The sequence below is a fragment of the Danaus plexippus genome, chromosome Z (assembly GCF_018135715.1).
Source record: "Danaus plexippus chromosome Z, MEX_DaPlex, whole genome shotgun sequence".
Lineage (NCBI taxonomy): Eukaryota > Metazoa > Arthropoda > Insecta > Lepidoptera > Nymphalidae > Danaus > Danaus plexippus.
Genome location: NC_083559.1, coordinates 2,234,221 through 2,257,762, shown reverse-complemented (window position 1 = coordinate 2,257,762; position 23,542 = coordinate 2,234,221). Strand labels below are relative to the sequence as shown.

Sequence of the window (23,542 nt, the reverse complement as noted above, 5' to 3'; positions counted from 1 at the left end):
CTTATGGCTATTATTTCACCCTTTACCCGACCGTGTATTGTTATAAAAAAAAAAATATCATTATTATTCAAAGAGTTAAAGACGTGAATGTGTTTTTAAATTACTTAACAATGGTTGGCACTCGTGATACATAAAAGGTACCTTCAAAAAGGACATTTTTAAAAGTTTAATAATAGTTTTACACGCATAATCAGAATTATGCTATACTTACCAAAACTAACACGTGCAAATATATGGAAATTAATAATAAAATTCAGTCAACTTCTACATGCTCCAAGATATGAAAGTAAAATAAACGTCTTTGTAATCACACATTTTATAAAAATATTAACTAAACTGTTTAAAGCCAATACTTAAAAAAAGGCTATTTAGTTTTGAATAGACAATAAACTCGAAACTACTATCAATATGCTTACACGATTTGCAACGTCACACTAGGTACATACGGAGAGTTAACAGTATAAATTGAACGAAAAACGGAAACCGCTTCGCATGTAGTATATCACTGCTAACTTGTACTAAGCGTATGATAATGAATGTTAGATTTATAATTAAACAAATGAAATTATACGTCTTACTGATAGACGTTAAACTGGGACTATTTGTCAGTTGTACGTATAACTAGTGATAGCTCAATATTGTCATTATAAGTAATCAAGGATATAAGCGGAGTTATCGTGGCTAAACTTATATGAAAATAAAATTCATTATCTCGACTTAAAACAAACATGTGTGCTCGATGGTATTGAACAGATTAAGTAAGTCATTTATATTGAGAGACCTGAAATTAGAAGCATAAAATCCATGCATAAGATTTCATCCGCGGACGTATAGAAAATATATATTTTTACAGCCGAAATATAAATCCACCATCGGTACTGTCACCTGCATATTTACATTATTATATATTATTAACACAGTAGGCCTTAGCACCAAGCCGGTTATTATATGAATTTTAGTTAGTTGAGACACGTGTAACCTTTCCAATGAAAACCGTATTTAAACACCAATACGCTGCTTCTCCATATAACCTTTGCCTTGAACATACACTCTACCTCGGCAGGGTCAGAGGCTGACCACAATGTTTAGCTTCCTTTATCTATAGGTAGAGCAGAAATACAGATTCAAAATTAATATCCATTTACAGAAATGGAAATATACCACACACATAGCAGAAATATATAAAGACTGGCCAGAGCTTGCAGTTCTGAATTCGTCAATGCATTTTCTTCGTGTTCAAGAGTTTAATGAGACGTAAGATATGATCATAATCCCAAACCAATAACTTATATACTGTTAATAAAGGACACAGAATATTCTACTGCTTGATCAAAAGGTCGTAGGAACAAGTTATTTCAATATGTATCTAAAATGTTTACCACACTATTTTACCATATATGTAAGTAGGTATCTTTATCCATATGTCACAAGTATAATCTTAAATAAACTAATATAGAAATTCCTCAGTTAAGTTTTTGTTGGTCTGTAAAATGTTTCTTTATTTAACACAGATTAACAGAGAAAGTAATATCATAGTCAATTCGAATTTTAAAATTGGAACACATTCGATGACATATTTTGGGTTAACCAACAATTGTTGCCATCGAACAAATATGAAAGCTAGAAAGCCTTCTTTTTCTCCAACTTAATAGGAAACTTAATTAAAGATAATTACTTTTTTTATTACATTTCATCGGTTGTGCTATTGATGATTGAGATTAAATACAGTTTAAGTTATGTATAAAAAAGCAGCAAAATACATTACTATTATATACTATCTAGACATAATATATACTACATATGTATTTGTGTTGTTGTATATACATACAATAACACATTATATAACTATATAGTTTAAATCATTGCACCTCTATTCTATAGCTATAAGGCTACGTACATACATAGATAATATCGTCTTAATCAAATGCGATGATGTGTAAAGTTATGTAAATTTAATCAAATACCGAATTTAATGCATTTACTAATTAAAAGTAAAGTCATTAATGAATAAATAAATAAATGGCATTGAATAAGTTTATATTTTATCATTATATCTTTTTTTAAGCATTTTTACTTCAAGTTAATGTTGCTTATGAAAAGCCTTGTTAATGACCCCCCCCCCCACCCTATTTTAATGCACATAGGATTTTATCATTGTCTTACTATCTTATTTTTTATTACTTCACATTCGTCTTTTCTAATCATTGTATATTTTACATTTTCTTCCCATACTAGTCTACTACTACTCCCATAGCCGTATATTAAAGCAAGCCTTTAGAGGATTTTCTTATAAGTATATATCAATCATGTTAAACATTAACTCAGTAATGTCCGAAAATCGTTAAAAAATTCTCAGCCAATGTGCCAGGGCAGGTTGGTAGTAATAACTTAACGGCTCATGTAATTAAGGTTAAGGTCAGGAATATAAACTATAATTCATATTTCCATATTAAAATAGTGTGTTTCCATAATAAACCTATTCATAAAGATCCATTAGAAAATTATATATAGGCATCGTTTATTTCTAGAATAGAATTAAAAACTATATATTCTTTCATCGTAATACAATATCACGCTAACATAAAACGCTTCCCCTACATACACTGCCATCTATTGGTACATATGATAATGATAGCGGTTATTATTTTACTATTTAGATACAGATATTAGCAAGGACTGACTCAGGTCGGTGCTCACATTGAGGAGGCGAGACATAAGAGAGACGAAAATTCTTAGTAAATTCTTAGATGTTCATTAAAGATTTTTTTTTGCAAAAAATTTAAAATATAATTTTGAATGTTATTGTTACTAATCGACACATCTCATTGTCAACTAAAAAGAGCCATCTGCCGGTGATTTTTATAAAAAGTATAAGTTTAAACAAGCATTACTGGATAACATATCGTTTATCATGAGACTTTTACATTAACTGCATAGATGGCGCTTTTCGTAAAGGTCTATATTGAAACTTTTATTGAATTTAAACAAACATTTATTCATATCATATGTCTCATATTTGAATTTGTTTCGCATTAAATTTTTTCTCCACTTGCGTTTTGTCTGTAGGTAAGATCTAGGTTAGTAAGCCGTATGAATTAAATAAGGCAGCACAGCCTTTCTAGATATTTAGAATTCATACATAACACGGGATTATTTTATTCTCCATTTTGTAATTACTAATTAAGATTAAAAGAATATATTAGGTACTCACCTATGTATACTTATGAACATCCTAATTTCTTATGTCATAAACTTTTTTAGTTTAGGTGAAGAAAATTTCTTCCAATTAATTTTTTTTTTTAAACGTAACGACGTATAAGATTTGATTGCATTTTACGGTAACTAAAAGTGATATTTTTATTTATATAATATGATGTTTTTAAATATTTTTTTATATTTTGTTAACACAAATATCATTTCCTTAAAAATATATATTGCTTTGTTTCTCTGCGTGTCTATTTTTGTATTAAAAAGTTTCTGTTCAAAAATTTTATCTTAAAACCTTTTTTTCGTAGAACCTTTTTTTACGATTTTCGATAATTTATTTAAAAAATAATTGACATCCATACATAAAATAATTGTTAAAGTAATTGAATAAAATATTATTATAAAATGAAGCTACTGCGAACATTGTTGGTTGGAACCTCGCGGGCTCGTTCAATTCTTGGAAAGAATCAGTTTCCTGTGAGAAGCCAAAGATTTTATTCCGAGGAACCAACTATGCCGTTTGATAATTTGCCCTTTACTGTAAGGAGCAGGTAATGTGATCTAAGACTTTCTCTAGTGTTAGTTGAATTAAAACTATATATCGGGTTACTACGTGTTTTTTCTTATTTTAACTACATACTCCCGAAGTGTCGGTTACTTTGCAGCAACCGTGATCACGGGCAGACGAGATGAAAATATCTAACAGACAAATGGTCACAGACACACAGAAGTCGGGAGTACATACTCTATTACATATGTTATTATTTTAACTACATAGTTAAAATAATAAAAAACGAATAGTAAATCCGATTATATAAGTTTTATTTAAAGGAGCCGGTTTTAAGCTTAAGAAAACATAAATATTTAAAATCTTTCGTTCATAAAATATTAATATCCTTTCCGTTTATTGGAAAGTTTTTTCAGCAAGCTCCAATTTGCCCATTTTACTTTAAAGCATCCTTTCAAAAAGGAAAAATATTTGTTAGGTGTATAGATTTTTAATCATTTACATATACAGTATACTAACAGTTTTAATTTTTCGTTACAGGCATTTTAGATAACTTAAAATGTTTGGTTTTAGCGGGCTGTTTTTAATATTACGATCTTTATTTCTAACAACGACAAGTTTTACAATTAAATAAAGGACAATGTAATTGTCTTTTACAGATATACATTGACTTTTGTGTTTGCTTTCCTCTTTGGCATTGGATTGTGGGCGCCATTTTTTATTGTATGGTATTCGATGGCTAAAAGGACTATGTAATTTTGCTTAGTACTAATGGACACTGAAATTTAATTTAGTTTAAATAAAACTGTTCATGAAATAGTCTTTGTTGTTTTTGTACAAACAACCTACTTCCCTGTTAACACCTTATTTATACCATTCATATAATGTTACCCCTGTACAGATATTCGAGCAAGCTTTTTGTAATGGCCCTAATTATTAAAATTTTTATAAAGTGAAATCGATTAATTTAGCTGTACATAATTCCTTTTTTTAAGAATACGTTCACATATTCCAGAAAAGAACAAATCATTGTCTAGGTAACAGTGAGAGAGGTGTAAAAAGTGTGAAGGTTAGAGTTTTACATATCATTACATAGATGGCGCGATTCCTAGAACAGCTAAAATAATGGCGTTACAGCTTATATGATTTTATAGAAAAAATAACTTGATTTTAGTTGCTAAAGTTACCTTTTTGTTCTATAGAAAGTAGAACTTATAAATATCTCTGGTTGATTTTTACTTATTTTTTAAAAGATCTATGATATAACTTATATTCAGACTAACAACTTTAATTTACATTTTTTCCCTAGCAATACTTTTATTTTTTATTATTTTAATAAACATTTGTGATTTACTCGTAAGACCAGGGTTGTTGGTTACTTATGTAATGCTTGATGTACTTTGATCAATAACTCAATGTCTTTCAAAAAGATTTCTGTCAAAAAAATATTTATTTTATGAGCTTACACCTATGTTATTAATAAAATATTTGGTTTAGTATCAGCTTTACTGGTCATATGCTGAAAAAAAGGCATTGTTGTAAATAGGATTTATTTTCCGTTTAGTTTATTGAATATCAGATATAGTTTAAAGATACTTCAATGTAGGTCTCCATAAATAAATGCAATTATATATGCCTGAATTAAAATAAAATAATGCTGCAAGTTAAATCATTCGTAACAAGATCAACCTAATACCATTAGCAGCTATTTTTTTTATGTGAAAGTATTAGGATGATCTCACAGCGGGGTCAAAGTGGGTTTGCAAGAATTATCAATATTTTTTGAACTAACATGTTTTTGTTTGTTTAGTAATGAACGAAACTTTTTATAGAAAAAGATAAAAAGCATTGGAAATATAATTCTATTTGTCTTCTGGTTTCACTTTTTACATTTTTTTAACCCTCAATCAGGCCCCATGTGCACTGGCATTCAAACATATTTTCAAATATCATGTAGTGTTAATTTTTACCTGCACAATGTATACCTGAGATCTGTTTTTTAAAAAATATTAAAATTAAGACAAGAATAAGTGGTCATATTATGCATTATGCCTGTTAAGAGCTCTTTGTCATTTAATTTCTATTTCCATTACACCTATTTTTAAATAGGAACTGCATAGTTTGAACTTTGATCTCTTTACAGAAAACCGGCATTGAATATTGTTGGTTGGTTGTTTTATATGAGGCCTTCATCCATGCAAAGATGTTCACAGTATATTCTGCCCGGGTCATGTAATGAATATTGTTTATTTTAATGATTGTAACATCAAAGTCATTCCGTCATTGTATATGTCACTGAATGTTTATTATGGCATTTTGTTATATTTAGATTGAATCAACTATTAAATATTTTTTTACACTACCAGAAGAAAGTTATATTTGTAAAAAAAAAAAATAATGTAGAATGTTATTTCTGTTATAAAAAACCTAACAATTTACAATTATATTTTTATTTCAAAATCATCTCTTATATAATGGCAATAGTCCATATCATACTACCACCAGATGGGAATAGAGTATATATAATGACCACTTTCTTTAAATAAAGATTTTTACCAAAATGAATTGCTTGGTAAAAAATGTTTCGCTTTATATAAAAGATACTAATATTGATATACAAATAAAGAGTCTATGAATTAAAAAAAGACAAGGTCACTCACTACACAACTCCAATTACCTAGGTGGTCAATAAATTGCAGTATGCCTAATTAAGGGTTAAGTTTAATTAATGCTCAATGAAACTTTTATTGATGGATGGAGAATAAAACATTTTTCGAAATTAAGATACAATAGAATTTACTAAACCTACACAAAGGACTTATAGCATTAATCCAAAAGTAAAGGATATGATATGATAATTATTCCAAAAGTATAGGAAACCTAGTTATATACGAATAAATTATTACCTTAATATATGACCAATAAAAATTCAAATTCAACCAATATAACAGTATAATAGACATTACAACAGCAATGCGAACAGAATAAGCTTTCGAATCAAACAGACCCATGATTACAACGAAATGACTAGTCCTTCAATCGCTTCAGGCCTTTAGAAGACCTAACCAAGAATTTAAAAAAATATGTAATAAGATTGTGTATAAATAAAGGTTTTTTCGTGAGTAGACACCTATAAGACTTAATTTCAATGCACTGCAGTAGGTTAATTTTTTATTCTTGTAAGAATTTCATGTTGGTGGCATTGATTTTACAACTTGCCTACCTTTGTATCATTTTATTAGTCTTTATTGATGACACTTTACAATGTTGCCTTTATTTTTGAAAGGTTTTTTTAATTGGATTATCACACTTGTTATTCATTATTTTTTTTTATCAGATTTTCTTTTAATTCATACTTTAAATTAAAAATGGGTTTTTGTAATTTCCTAAAGTTTTAATAATATCAAATTCTTTAATTTTACTTCATTAAAACTTTCTAATATAATTCTGTATGTTTGCTGTATTGTTTTATTGATCTCATAACATTTTATAAAATTTCTTATGAGTCAATCCGGTATGAGTATGTTCGGTTCAAGTATATTTAGGATCAATGAAAAAGTAGAGATGTGAAAAGGAATGATGACCTCAATTATTCTACTGTTCATATTAATTATAAATTATGCATAACTTTAATAAATGTAACATCTAAGTTTCACTTAATTATGTGACGCCCTAGTTTAGTTTTTTTAATAAATTATCTATAATTTTTGTATGAGTTATCTGTTCTTCTTTGTTACTCTGTTGCATGAATGTTTTGACGTCTGTCAAATCCGTTTCGTTATTGAGACTCACGCTTGACCATAAAATTGTCGATTGTCGAGACACACCGACGTAGGTTGCCGTCTTGGAGCTCTCCCTTAAGTTTAGAATTTCACGAACTGCTTTAGCGAGATTCGTTTTATCTATACTCTGTGACTGTGTCAGGTTCCGATGCGGCCATGTTAATATTATTGACGTGGGGACTGTAATTTTATTTTCGAACTTCTATTTTGTATTTTATTTTTGTAGTGGCTCGTTATTTTGTTTTAAACAAACTTTTCGCGTCCTCCTAATTGTTTTTTTTACTTCAGGAAATATTTCTTAATTCATGTGTTAGTATTTTGTATACGATGCCACTACTGCAAAACTCTGTTGATTTATATCTGGTAAATTAATAAAAACAAAATAAGTTTTATTTCGTAATTAATTCCTGCAGTTTACGTACCGATTCTCACATGTTGTAATTACTTTACCAAAAATAATTAAATGTTGCGGTGTTAAAAATGGAACTCGTGTTTGTATTGAGTTTTGTTTCTATTGGATTAGCTTACGATAAAGGTGTGTATTTAAATTAAATAGTTTATTATATTTTAAAAATAACGCAGAGTGAATTTTTTTTTTATTGCCAAACAAACTTTAAATCTAGTTGTTTATTTTTAGCGTCCTTCTACGGTGCTAGCTATATCTCATATCCACTTCAAGAAGCAAAAGGTATTACCGACATAAGTTTTAGATTTCGCACTCATCTATCTGACGCTCTTTTACTGCTGGCTGCTGGTAAAACCGATTACTGTATGGTGAGTATATGTGTGTTAAAAATATTTTTAAATAAAAATTACATTAAAGCTAATAAAATTAAAATTGCGTATCCACGAATATATATGACTTATTCAAATCAAAATATTTTAGATCCGTCTGGAGGGTGGCAAGTTAAAGCTGCATATCAACCTTGGGGCCGGTGAGAGTGAACTTTCTTCAGCAAAAGGTACTTACCTTAATGACACTCAATATCATCATGTAAGCATCATCAGAAGAGAAGCAAACCTTACTATGAAGGTATGTTAAATTATTTAAATGTATTTGATGATGTATTCATTAATTCCAATTAACATATGCAACATCTTACCGAACATTTGATCTTAAAGACAATTTGCTTTTGGACAATTTATTGTAATAATAGTTTAAAATCGAAATATTTATAACAGAAGAGTATTTATATTTTAACTTATTATTGCATCAAATTATTGTACACTTATTTCCATTTTAAATATATATATATTTAAAGTATAATACTTTTCTGAGTTTTTTTTTTTTCCTAATTCTCAACTAAAATATGTTACTGTAATTTTGAGACTGAGTGAATGAAAATAATGCAGTACATATTTGGTGAAAGAAATTTCATCTTAAAAGATTATATTTTTTTTAATATCAAATATCAATCATATCTGAGAGTCCAAGAAAATTTAGGATTTACCCTTTAATTGGTTTAAATGTATTACAAGAACTGGTAGTGATATAAGCAAATGACAAAGAGTGCTAAAAACATAGGTATTCATGACAATAATGTTGGTACAATACATATATTATGCAACACCATTATGGAAATATTAATAATAGGATATTAAAATTTCCCTTATAATAAAAGCTAGAAATGTTTGTTTGGTTCCATATACATATATATCATTTAAGTTCCAAAGATAAAGAGACAGGCTCAAGTTACATCAAAGAACATCAAACGATAAACTTTCATCTCATCCACTTAACAACTGCTATTTGCAAATCGTAGCGGCATCACATCGCCTAGCGCGTAATAGTTGTTCGGTAAATAACGTGAAAGTTGATACAGTAACTTTCGTCATAACTAAAAACGGTAACGTATTTGCCAGGAACGTTATAAATTATAATAGTAAATATTTTTTAATGGGAACCATTTCTAGCCGTTACGCCTGTTCCGTCAAATCGTAATTATTTTTAGGTGGACGACAGCGTTGTTAAGAAAAAATTGCCGGGGAGGTTTTTCGAGCTGAACATACACTTCGGTATCTTTTTGGGAGGACAAGGAGATTTCTCGGAACTATTTCTTGGCCACATGGAAAATTTCCGCGGCTGCATGGAAGACGTTCGTATTGTGAATAAAAAATTATACATAAACTATATACGAATGTTTAAACAACGATTCTCGTTTAATAGGTGTACTACAATGGGGTCAAGATAATAGAGAAGGCTCGCAGCCGCAGCGGTTCCGTTCACGTTGAAGGTGTAACTTGGAATTGCGCCTTGGAGTTCGACGCCGACATTAGTTCCGACATAAGTTTCATTGACGAAGGGGCGTATTTGATCCTACCTAAGATAAACTCGAGAGCCGGTGGCAGGTGTGTCTCTGGTCCTATCGAAGACAAATTTACGTAGATTATATCCTATACTAAAATTGCTTATCTCTATCAGGTGGCAGATAGAGTTCAAGACGATAACACCGAACGCTGTAATACTATACAATCCCGGTGGTGGTCGCGGCTCAGATTTTCTGGCTGTGGAGATGTTGGAGGGAGTGGTCAGGGTGAAGATGGCTAAGAGTCAGATCGTCCACACGGCGAGAGTCAACGACGGGCAATGGCACAAAATGCACCTGATGTTCAATCCGTCGGTCATCGAGGTGAGTAATAAAATATTTACGAGCAAAAAGCGGCACGTTCAACAAACAGAAAAAAACTAAAAATAAATATATTGCGATGCTTATTATTTATATTTAAAATTATGAATTCTGCGGTGAAATTAATTCCCAATACGGATTCATTGATTCCGATATTACGGATTATTCGTATCACAGAAACGGCGAACTGCATTTAATATTTTCCCTCTCAATAAATATGTAAAAAGTTATTTATATTTTGCTTTGCGAATACAGTTGGGCTGACGATTCCAGGTGATTAACTTATCGTGCTCCAACAGCTTATATGAAACTGAAATAATGTTTGTCGGAGTTAAAACTCAAATGAGCACATCCCTTTTTACTGACCTGCACTTGATCGCGTTTGTGTTATATTTTTTTGATTTTATTTATCGAGTTTTTATTTTGTTAAGGAGACTTAATTTGACTCAATTTGGGTGAGTAACAGAGACGCATGACGCGCATGTACTGAGAACAGTCTATGTTGCTGTGTACGTGAATTAAAATCTCGTAATACTATCCTGTTTTCGTAATAATGAAAGTTTTAAAATGAACAATAAATTTATTATTCATAATTCATTTTTGGCAAGAAAATAAAAATATGTGTGCATAAAAAAACCAACACACGTATTATATAACACAACAGAGTAAACAAAGTAAATATGTTCCGCCTCAACTTCTGAACGGGTATGATAGCGATGTCTTAGTTGAAAAGTAAATAAAACTTTACATAGCTATTCCCCCGGGGCAAAGTACGTGACGCTATCACAGAGACGACATGACATTTAATTGCGAGATGCATATTTGATAAATGTATCTTACGTTACATTTAATCCAGTCTGCTATTGACCTTATTTTTATTCAGGTCGCGAATTGAAAGGCTTTAATATCTTTGATTAAACTGTCTGATGCAGAGCTCGCTGCGCTAACATAACTATGTCATATTTCGAAACTTTTTAGTACTGATATCGGTTAATTTTTATGTCTAGCCCATGCGATATGAACGTACATGTGTATCTCACCTGAGACATTGATACTATCCACTGACAGAGGATTTATCAACAGAAGCATTTTCGAGATGATTTCACATTTTTCACTAATATCAATATAATCTTAATTATATTATATAAATGTGTGAAAATTTTACATATATTTTAGTGTAGAATATTCTAAAGAAATTATCGTATAGGCTAGTTTTCTTTCAATTTCTTATGGGAATAGCTTTGGGTTTATCTTTTAAAGTTGAGCCATTAAAATAATTGCACTCAGCGATAAACTCTTAATAATGTGAATACAAGTGTTATATATAATACGACATATAAAAAATAAAAAAAAAATGCCTTCGAAAAGATAATAAAAAAAAAGACAAAGCAATTGATAGATCAAAAAACAATTGTTAAAAAATATTTATATATTTTCAATTTTTATCCGTAAATCTCACATTGTTTCCGAGAATATCATATGCCAGATAGTTCTTGGAAAAATGACAAGTGACTAGCTGAATTTATAAATAATTGCGTAATTTTATTTATAATATATTATTAGTATAATATTAATATGTTAAATTCTTTTTTCAATACTCCCACTGATACGATATGACCACTACTAGTGGTACAGATAGCTTTTTTGTGATAAGCACGATGGCTTAATTCACACAAAAAAAAAAAATCTATAACCTGGCCATGTCAACTTCGAATTCTGAGAATGTCAATAAATTTGTCAGGGTATTATAATAATAAAAAATTTAATTTTAATTAAAATCGTACAATAACATGATTTTATTTTAAATGAACGATAATAATTGAATTCATGCATTTTTTAAATAAGCTCTTCCGTGGCTGGAAATCGAAAGCATTTAAAATGACAAAAACAGACGTCGAGGATTTAAACCAGCCTATCAATAATGTTGGTTATAAGGGACGAATCTATAGGAAAAAAATTATATATATATAAGAGAAAATGAGATAATATCTAACATTTGCGCCTATTACGTTTATTTTATTCATATCATCAAATTCGGTCGTCTTTATATAGAACCTAGAATTCTATTCCAATATTATTTGAATCTATGTAGTCGTTAGTATTTTGCTTTACGTCCTCAAAATTGTGAATAACTAGATTTTGTTCACGGCTTCATCTGTATGTATATCTCAACAAGACGGAGAGGGAAATGTACAAAGTGTATTAAAATAATATATGTGGCAATCAGCCGCCAGCGAAACCTATATAAAGCGCAACGTAACATGTCTTCCCACACAATAGAAATGATATGCCTTGATCCGGAGTAAGAGAGTACATTTAATTTCGAGATAAATTATGTCATACGTCTTATTTTGTCTATGCTAAGTCACTGAATGTTTCTTCAAAATCCGTTTAGTAGAATTTGCGTGAAATTGCAACAAACATCCATACATTAGTACAAGAACTTTCACGTTGATACAATTTAGATATTTATAAGGTTTCATTCAAATTAAATATTATTGGATTGATATAAAACGTCAGTCATCATTTATGTTAGCAGTGAGACGTCTAATTGGACGATTTCCTTTGCCTTTCTGCTTGCTTCGAACATTCCATGCAAAAGATTTAAGTTCACATTGCGACTTTTGAACTTTAGAGTTTTCCTTTGATTTGAGAATGCATTGTTATTGTATACTGGCATTGTGGCTTCCGAACTATACAGCTCTTCCCTGATTTTAAGATGCAATATTGTTGTGTGATCGTATTGCGGTTTTTGATGTTGAAGCTTTTCTTTGATGTTGGTGCAGATTTTAAACCTTCATTAACGTTTGTCTACACAAGACAAGGGGACGCGAATCGAACATACAGATAATTCAAAACTGCTAATTAACAATCGTACCAACATAACAGGAATTCTAAATACATTGCTTCGATACAAATTTAATTATAATAGACGTAAATCGTATAAATTAATCGGTGGAAGGAGGTTTAAATCGGTTAAAATTTAAAAATTCAATTTTATAATACACAATAATAGCCTTTTTGTTAGTTCATATTTGAGTTATTTTATGAAAAGTTCTGTAAATAAAAAAAGAATATTACAAACTGTTAGAAATAATAAGCTCAGCTTATAGCAGTTTTTAAAGCCGCCGATGTATTTAAAAACTCTATCTTACTTAGCATTTTCAACTTCGATATAAAAATTTTCTTTTCGATCCCTATAACCGTAGCCGGGTTTATAATTTTTTGTTAGTTCAATACCCGCCGCTTTTAGATATTAAATATTCTAGATATTTTCCAATGAATGCAGTAAAATTAATTTAAAAAATATTCTTCATCAATATCGTCATAGTCGTTCATAGTCTATGAAAATTTTTAATTCAACATTCCTATACGGTAGTTTTATTCAAATTACATTTTCAATATGAAACTAATTGAACGAACGGTATAGCGTCATTTGTTAGGTCCTTATAAAATGTTTTACATCAAAAGCCATGGCTTTTCTATTTTAATTTGATTTCGAGTTACCGAGCATTGATAGAAACTTTTTCCAACTATTCTATTTGTTGTTGTGAAGTTTCCTACGTTTGAAGTAGATTTTTTATGACCTTTTTAATTTCGAATTGAAATGTTTTCTATAAACATTTTATCATTATACAATCTTAGTGCATTCGATTCTTGGGGATTGTAAGTGATTTTATTGATTTATTCAAGAACTTACTATATGCATTATTAGTGTTTAAACTAAACGCAATTTTTTGGTGGTAAATTTATGATATTTAAAGGTTTTAAGGTATATTTTTCGTGTGGTTCATTCATTTGTTCCGATCTGCAACTTTAGCCCTCAATTAAAACATACTGCATCAAATTATTATTCGGTAACCAGATAGTGTCAAAGTTTAAAATATATTTTCACACAGCAACCTACATCGTACGGACTCTCGTTTCCCACGTTTAAAAGAAGTATTGTTTTGTTGTATAACAAAAAGCCGTCTAACTTGTGATAGGCCGATAATGTCATGCTTTATGCAGTTCAGAGAGTGCATTAGTTCAAGTGAGCGATTGTTTGTCGTTGTGATGTTAAATTGTATATTGCGTTGTGGAATCTTCATTGTTTTCATAAATAATTGGATTATATTTTTTCTTGTTTAGTTTAATTTTTAACAGTTCTATCAATTGCTGTGATAAGTTATGATGTAAATGGTTGATTTATTTTTTAAATTAAATATAGTAAAAATGAAAACGGAACAGTAATACTTTAGTAGAGCTCAATATCCTGGAAATTGCTGGTTCGTATAACATTGATGTCAAGGAACGCTTGCCCCCAAATTGAATATGTATTTCTATAAAAATATAAATTAAATCCTTTGAAAATAAATTCTACTAAGACGTAGTTCAACAAAGACGAAGAACTGAAAGCGTTGAAGAATTTTTCTATTCTTTGTCCAGTTGACATTTTCCCTTAATTTTTTTATTTAAAAGGTTGATGTCATCGTATTTAAATTTAACCGGTTTCTATGCTTTATGCAAGGTTTCTAATAAGAAACTTGTGTTGTTTTATAATGTTTTATTCACCTAAAATGAAGTTAAATTCAATTCATCAACTTTATTGTACAGTTCGAATATCTGGCGTCACTTTAAACATGACCTCAAATAACACTAATCAAATATTTTGTTCAGTTTACCAAAATTATTGTTAATGGTGCTTATTAAATAAGAAAATAATTGTTTCGATGAAGACATTCAGTTTTATAATGCATAAGAGTTAACAAAGTTAGCACAAAAAAAAAATCTTACACGCACTATGACATCCTGACATAAACAAATTCTGTGGTGTCACTGGAAGTAAAATATCATCAAGTATTACAAAAATTTCATAGCCATAGTTTGTTTGTCCTATAATTATCTTATTTATCTTATGCATAGATACATGGCTCACGAAATGTACTGATATAGCCTTTGCTTAAGTAGCCTATATTATTTGATATGATAATAGTAAATACGGTTTCAATATTAAATAAATACGATGTTTAAAGTCCGAGTAAAAGGGGACAGTTGTTCGTTTTTCGACCTCTAGATAAATGCTCTGCGATGTTCATGTGATGAATAGTAGTTTTATATTTAATTTAAATACAAAATCGTCTCTCAATTGAATCCCCATATCATATTAGCCCATTAAAAAAATTTTTATTCAAAATATCTGTGAAACATTTTCCGTAACAGTCAGGCGATTGCACATTTTCATCTCATTGGCCATTTTTGTAATTACATTTCCCTGTCTAGCACGAAAGGAACGGTGTATAAAAACAACAAAGTAGCCTTTATTTTATATTTTTAATAATGTCCGTTCTCTTTTAGCGGGTTACATATATATATTTTTTCATTAAAAGTACTAGTTTTTAAACATAAAACAAGTATTAATTGGTGTGTATAAAAAAATTTCGACATTATATACGGCGCACAGACTTAAGATTTTGTTATCATCATCATCATCATCAGCCTATCGGAGCCCACTGCTGAGCAAAGGCCTCCTCTCACACCGAGAAGGTTAGAGCAGTAATCATTATGATTTTGTTAATTCTATTGAAAATAGTCCGTCTCGAATTTCTCTTTAGTCGAAAGTTGTCAGAGTTTCAACTTAACATCTTAATTATTATGGTAGGTTTTCGAGACCTGGGTGTAGAGACAATAATTAATATTTGAAAAGGTAAAAAAAGTTTGATGGTGAAAACTATTTGGGATATTTTAGACGGTTTTATAGAGAGCACTTTATCAATTAGTGATTATTCGATAGCATTAAAACGCAAGATTTTTAGTTATGCTCGTTCATTTGCTAATAAAGTGGGTTTTGAAATGACATATAAAATCTATTAGAACATACGTAACATATAGTTTTTTTTTTCGACTTGACAGTAGCTGTTAGCCCTTTTGGCTTATAACATATAGTGTGAAATGTGTTCATTTTAAAGGAAATAATTTTAAAGGACTAAAGAAGTGGACATTTTTCATAACCAAACCAGTTCTCAATGTCACCTCTTATAATAAAATAAAAATAAAAATATTTCTACTACTATTTATTAAGATTTTTACTGTGAAGTAATAGAATATTTGATAATATTTTTGACCTTGAAATTATGAATAATAATTCATTTATTATCCTTATATATATATATATATATATATATTTAAAAAAAGTTATTACTAGGAATATACGTGTCCCTTTATAAAATCATTTCCTTTCAACTGAACGCATCGAAACTCATTTCCTGTTTAGCTCTTTGCTCATAGGTAAGCGGGGTGGATGTTAACCTTCCCGGATGTTTTAGATATTCATTCTATTTCAATTTTGCAATCGATTAACGACAAAATAGGTATCGTACACACGCCACAACCTCAATACATATTAATCCATCGTATGTCTCTTATAACCTTACTAATATTTTATAATAATATTTATTTTTGAACTCGACCCTTTTTTATATTATAATGATTGAATAAATAGATTTAATCTAATCCGTGTACTTCAAAACCTTTTACGCCTGTATAATGTGTACAAATATTACGAAATTCTCATAAAGAAATGTATAATCGAAATCACTTCCAAAGATTCTACAACTAAGTGACAATTATATAAACAAAGTATACAGTTCACATTACAGAATGTAAACAAACCGTTCATTGACACGAAGAAATATAATAAAATTATTTTACCTTACTTCATTAGAGAAGGTTTTTAGGTGGTAGAGCCTAGCTGTGGTCAATTTACTACAGCTCGAACATGGACTGGCTCGTCCAGGCAAGTACCACCCTCTCAAATTAGATCGGTGTGAAGTAGCCATTAATGATTGCGTTTCTTCCGATGAGTGAGAGAGCCGTTTGCCCTTTTTTTGTTGCACCACCCACCCTTTCCTGCCATTTCCTTATATCCACCCCTCCCTCTTCCTCTAATGAAAATAACCAAGGTTGGCAACGCATCTACAACATAAGACCTGTTGTGGATGTCTATGGGCGACGTGACTAATGCCATTCGTATAGGCAGTCTGATCGTTTGCCACGTCTCTCATAAAAAAAGAAGCATTTTAAAACTATTATTGAAAGTTAATATATTTAAAAAAAATAATTGGTATCTTTCCAGGAAGCTTTGTCAAGTGTAAAATTATTATATTCGCTACTGTTAAAGTATCGTTACCATTACGTTGTGGTCGTTATAAATGGACGAATGAATACTATGAAATATTTTTAATGTAAAAATCTGTCATATTTCTCTTCGGCCGTTCCAATAAAATAAATGCAATAACATTCTTATGAAAGGAACTTATATTGCATACTATGTCGACTCTTAAATGTAAACTGAATATTTCAATTTGTTTCTATAAATATTTATTTTGCAAAGTTAACGAAAATAACATTTGAAGTATTTTCGAATGTTAGCTGTTCTCCGATGCATCGCAGCCAGATTTCGTGTTCAATTCATCGGAACACATGGAAAAAACTGATATACGTATAAGTGACGCGAAAGTGAACTTTTATGAAAACCACAGAGTTCAAACATCGATAAATTTTAAAAAAAGGTTTTGCATCAAGTTTGATATGGGAATAGCAGGCCGTTGTTCAATATCTTGTTTCAATAAAGCTCAGTAAATAGCTATTTGTATATGCATATCTATTTTCCTGCAAACGATGAGGGCTTACATTTTGTCATATTTTTTTTTCCTCTCATACTTTTTGAGAAGTTAAAAAGAAAAACAGAAACTCTTATACAATAAAAGGTTTTTTATGGAGCTTGCATTCCACCCAAACACAAAGTTTCAAGGCCTTTTATAAGTTTGCACGTATATTCGTACTGCTAACTTTTTATCAGTGTTTAAATTGTAATACTTTGTCGTATTTGAAAAGTGTTGCTTAACTTTATTAAATTATATTTTAATATATATATTAACACAAAATATGTATTGCAACCATAGTTAAGCGTACGTAAAATCTATGACCTTTATCTAATTTGCTTTTTTTTTACAATGATAATGTTAAAAACTATTAAAATATCTGTGGAGTTGTGTGCTTATTACGTTTCAGTTGCTTAATCGACCGTTAGACAACCATACACTGATAAAATATTTATACAAGTGCTAGTCATTATTTTTACGAGTGTGCGAAAAATTCGTACTTGTTTTTGTAATTTTCTAGCGATGATGTTCAATTTTAACTGTATTCCGGTTTAGAAATTTGGTTGACACGTTGAAAGCTTCCCAACAAAAAAGCGACATTTTAAAATTTCCTGAAAATTGAAATGAATGAAGAAAATATCATACGTTTATAATAATGTTAGAAAATGTTTTTTCATTTGTATCAAAGTTCTGTTTCAATATAATGCGAAAAATGTTGTCAAAATACCAAAGTGTGTACATTAAAAATGTTTACTATTGACGAGTGATTTATATGAGTAATTTATTACAGTTATTTACTAATTAATTGTAATTTTAATATCAAATATGTTATTTACCGCTATAGTAACTGGCAACAAAAGCTATATAATGTAGTTAATAAGTAATAACGAGTAGGTATGTCCTTTTTTGTATGACATATTTTCCATTACATCATTATTAAAACCAATATAAACGTTTCAAAAAATAAATTTTAAAATATATATGTGCCCATTATATCGAGGCCTTTTTGTTCTCGTTTTCAACAAGAAAAAAAAAATGTGGTTTTGGATCTGAAAAACAACAAAACAATGTATTTATAGATCCTTTTGCGTTTATGCAACAGTCACAAGCTTACATGTCGAAATAATTGAAATGTATGACATATTAATGAATAAAAAAAGATTTTGGTTATGTACTGATTAGATATGAGCGTCGGATTAAAATATAATCACATTTTAATATCCATTACCGTCCCTTATTCATAATTAATGAATATAACGTAAATAGAAAATTAATTTTATAATTTATCAGAATTCGATAGAGTTTCGATAAACATTTATAAGTGAAAGGAATGCATTTAATTGCAATTCGGTCACAATATTACTTTGGTTTGTGTCCAGCGAAATATTGACGTATACATTTGATATTGAATCAATTAACGTCGGTCCATGTTCAAGTACTGTTGATATAATGTACCATGTGAGTATTTCGCTTTGAGCACAAATTCACTTTACGATCTAAAGCTAATATGAAACTTGTATGACAACCATGTGATAATTTAAATTTGTTATTTAAATTCATACAAGTTCTTTTAATAAAAATGTAAGCCGAATAATAATCCTTTCATGTCTAAAGAATTATGTTATGAATTTTTAATATGTGTTTTTGAATAATATATGTAAAGTCCCTTGATAGCATCTCTTGTTATTTGATGTCCGTTTGATGGAATTGATTAATTAATTTAATTTTCTTAGTGTATAGACGTAACCGAAGTTTGGCCGTTCTAGGTAAATAATTGTGTATGCATCAAAATCAATTTACCCCTATATGTTAATGGTTTTGAGCACTATGAGGGTTTGGCTTATCATGTTCCATTTGTCATCGAAGCTATCAGCATTATCATATATGTGCTTATACCCGATTTTAGAGGCTGTTTGTACAGCTTACATGCGGGCAACAACTAGTTTACATCAAGCAACTGCAAGGGCATACCTTAATTACGGAAATTATAATAAAAAAAAAAAAAAATGCAAATTTTTATGTAAATTACTTAAGTTTTATGTTCGTGAATTTTATTCAGTTTCAGTGGGATTTTCTATGCAAGGTCAATTTGTGTGATGCAAGCTTTTCGTTGAGCTGAATGTCTCGATAATCTTAAGGTCTGTTGCATTCACTTTATTTCCCAGAATTGAGCAATTTTCCTTTCATTAAAATAATGCGAGTACCGATGCAAATCACTCATGCACATTATATAAATTTACATTTATATATTCTATTCCTTAGTAAGTCGATACGAGAGTAGAACTCATACTGATATATTACAAAATACGTAATTCTAAATAGAATTCGTTTTATCAACTCCATCTCAAACAAATAGGAAAAAATAATAATAGTTTTCACTATATTAAAAGCTTATTTAACTAATAGCAGTGATGTTATTTGGAATTTTAAATTTTTGTTGTTTTACCTTTCACAGTACCTATATGGCAAATTATTTAAACTTTAGCTAAGTAGAAACGGTACCGATTAAAGATTTCCTTTCTGTGTTACAGCGAACACTTTTCCTTTATTTATTATTTCTCTTAAATACAGATTACCGTGCCATGTCAGCTCAATTCAAACGATTTACACGTATGTATCGTAGAGAAACATGTTTTACTTAGCATTTAAAAGGCACTTTTTTTTAAAAAAGACATTAGATAAACCGTTCATTTTGTGAGTAATATTAATTATCTGCTCATAATATTGTCGGAGGACATGTTACAGGTAATTGTATACACCTTCCGCTGTCAATAACAAATTTAAATTCTGCATCAAATGCGTCTTGATTAAATTACAATCGTAAACTATTAAGCTACCCGTCTAGCAGGAAACTGTTATTATGAATACAGCGGAAATGTTTCTACACTATCTTTCTCGTGTTAATAATATAACGTTTCTTGATAAAATTCTTAATACGAAGGAACCGTCGAAATCAAATCAATGAATGTTGCGATGTACCTGTCCACTTCCATAATATATAATAAACATAATTTATTTTACCGTTATTAAGAAATTATTTTTTATAAATTCAGCTTTTTCTTAGGTCTTTGTCTCGAATGCTGTTCGGTGCATATATTTATACAACTTAAATAAAAACATTTTTTTTTTTTTTAAATCCGATATAAAATTTTATATTCCATGTACTTTGTGAGAGAGGGCAATGTCGTTTCAAATCGTCGTGTCTATACCATATGCACATATCGCAATTTAAAACCTTGCTTAAAAACTTGCTTGTTTCGGTAAATAAAACTTAACATTGTATATTTTTTTTTATTTAAGTTAATGTCACCTGTCAATGTAGCTTTAAAGTGTTCCCGTTGAAATTGTGAATTGTTTTTTATTTAATATAAAATCCGGCGACGTGCCTTTAATGTTCAAAATGTAAATCATTTACAAAGTTTTGATAATATTAAAGCATATTATACTGTTAGAGTAATAGAAGAAGATAATTAAAAAGGTTTCATAATAAGAAATAATTCCAATAAATATTTTATAGCTGTTGAAATTGCATAATTTTATGTTAATAGAATTGAGTTGTATAAACATTTTTATGCTACAAATAAATCTAAATCTAAATCGAGCTGTAGTCTGACCACAATTCACAATGTTCAGTACTATAGACATGAAATATTTAGAATCATTGAAGTATGCATCTTACCAAGTAGTGCTAACCGAAGCCCATCGTAAGCTGGCTACTACCGGCTAGAGAGGTTGGATCCACATGAATGAATTCAGAAACCTAGTCAAAACATAGGAGATATTTCCGAATCTCTCTTTATCTATAAACACACCATGGGCGCAATGAATGTGAATAGTAATAGTTCGCTTATTTAATACGAATATTGTTTTACAAAGGTCTGTGTATCCTTTAAAATAAATAACAGCGTTATTGAATTTCATATGAAAATTGATTCAGTATTCAAATAATGTAGTTTTATAATACCTTTTATTCATTTTTACTAACTATATTCCCGGTTAGAAATTTCACATGAACAGATGTGTTTTGATATTAATTTTCACACAATTTTTCATCACTAGTGAGCAGAAAATAAAATGTTATTGTAATAACCAAAAATTTAATTTCTCACATATAAATTAAAATTGCAAAACTTGCACTTTCCTTCTTGTCTATTAATGCTTAAGCACGCGCAATGCTTGGAATTAAGTGCCTGTGATATTTAAGTGTAAAAGTGGTTAGATGCATTTGCAAGAGTACAAACCGTTTTGCTTCTTTAAAACATGGTCACATATAATATCACATTTTTACTTTACTGAATTAAAATCCGCTAAGATTCCGCTTCTCTAATCATGTATAGACTTAATAAATATTATTTTTTTGACTATCACATGTAGATCAATGTGTTAAACTCGCCTATAGAAATTCTAATTTTAATCGTCATTGAAAATAGGGCTTACTGAAATTTATCCGTTACAAAATATTATTGCAAATAATATTATACGATTCGGGCTTCAGTTTTATTAACACAACAAATAAGCAAATGTTATTTTGTATGTAAATATAATTGCTAAGAGTAAATATTTGTTTTGTGTTATATTAAATTTTGAGTACTAAATTCACTCATGAATCGTACTTGTCTTGGTGTTCTGTTAGACCTCATCTAGTATTCATAGCACAAATACGACCCTAGTTTGCTTGAATGCGGGATGATTGGTGTTTGAGACTAGATTATTGGTGTAGACGCTCTAAAGCATTTATTTATTAACAATGGGAGTATGATATATCTGTTTTACATATAATTATTCCTGTTAGTGAAGTCGTAAGTCTCTTTTTGTTCCTCGACGCTACAAGGAGTGATGCTATATCTGACGTTGATGAATAAATGAGTGTGTGTGTTGTGTTTGTATATCTGCCTGTTTATTGCATCGAAGCTTACAAACGGTTCGAACAATTTCGATGCAGATCTTTTAATTTTAAAGGTAGTTTTCCTTGAAGTGATTCTTAGCTGTGTTTGTTCAATATCGGTGTGGCGGTGTAAGAGTATTAAGCTCCTTTCCAAAATGATGTAAAAATATATTTGGCTTATTATTATTCGGTTAAGTGCCTCAAGCGTGCCAATATGTTCGTCTTTTGTAACAATTAATACGCAGGGATCATTTATTATTTTATAAAATATAGTTATTAACACCTGGTATTAGTTAGGTAGTTATAAAATTTATAGACAGAATATTCTTATTTTGATACATAATTACGCGATTCGCATAAACTTACAACATATATATATATATATATATATATATATATATATATATGTTACATATTTTCACCCAATTCATTTTTATTCAATCCAGTTACAAATGAAGCAAAATTTTAAGTACTTTTTTATAACGTTAGTGTTTTGTAAAACCGACTAATGTTTTAATAAACAATCTTACCATTGGTTAAGTATTTTCAATTTAAATGTAATCTGAATGTAGGCATATGTATTTTTCGAATCCTGTTTTCTTTCTCCTTCTTTTTGTTAAGGAAATGGAAAACTTGAAACATATCGTCCTTTACATCAGTGGTGTGAACGTGGCACCAACGATGTGAAAACTGTTTGAAGCGGCTTACAAAAAAACCGTGATACTTTTCGCTTTAAAATGTTTTCTTTTTCATGATTTTTTTATCTTTTATACAAATTCCACTCACAGACGTACTCTCCAGTTGAACGAGGAGCGAATGCGTCCCACACTACACCAAAGTTAGGGGCAGGCTTCAGTTTGAATGACAAACTAACTTTAATTCACTTGAAA

The 23,542-nt window shown here is 29.6% G+C and overlaps 1 protein-coding gene across 1 annotated transcript in view; it reads left to right on the top strand.

The window, feature by feature from the left end:
• Window positions 1–7,536: 7,536 nt before the first annotated feature.
• LOC116778152 (chondroitin sulfate proteoglycan 4) overlaps window positions 7,537–23,542 on the top strand; it is a 43,529-nt gene continuing 27,523 nt past the window's right edge. The window contains exons 1-6 of the mRNA XM_061526043.1: window positions 7,537–8,032; window positions 8,135–8,271; window positions 8,384–8,530; window positions 9,450–9,593; window positions 9,665–9,846; window positions 9,920–10,127. Of these exons, the coding sequence (XP_061382027.1) occupies window positions 7,978–8,032; window positions 8,135–8,271; window positions 8,384–8,530; window positions 9,450–9,593; window positions 9,665–9,846; window positions 9,920–10,127 (873 nt within the window). The 5' untranslated portion in view covers window positions 7,537–7,977. The remainder of the gene's footprint in view (window positions 8,033–8,134; window positions 8,272–8,383; window positions 8,531–9,449; window positions 9,594–9,664; window positions 9,847–9,919; window positions 10,128–23,542) is intronic.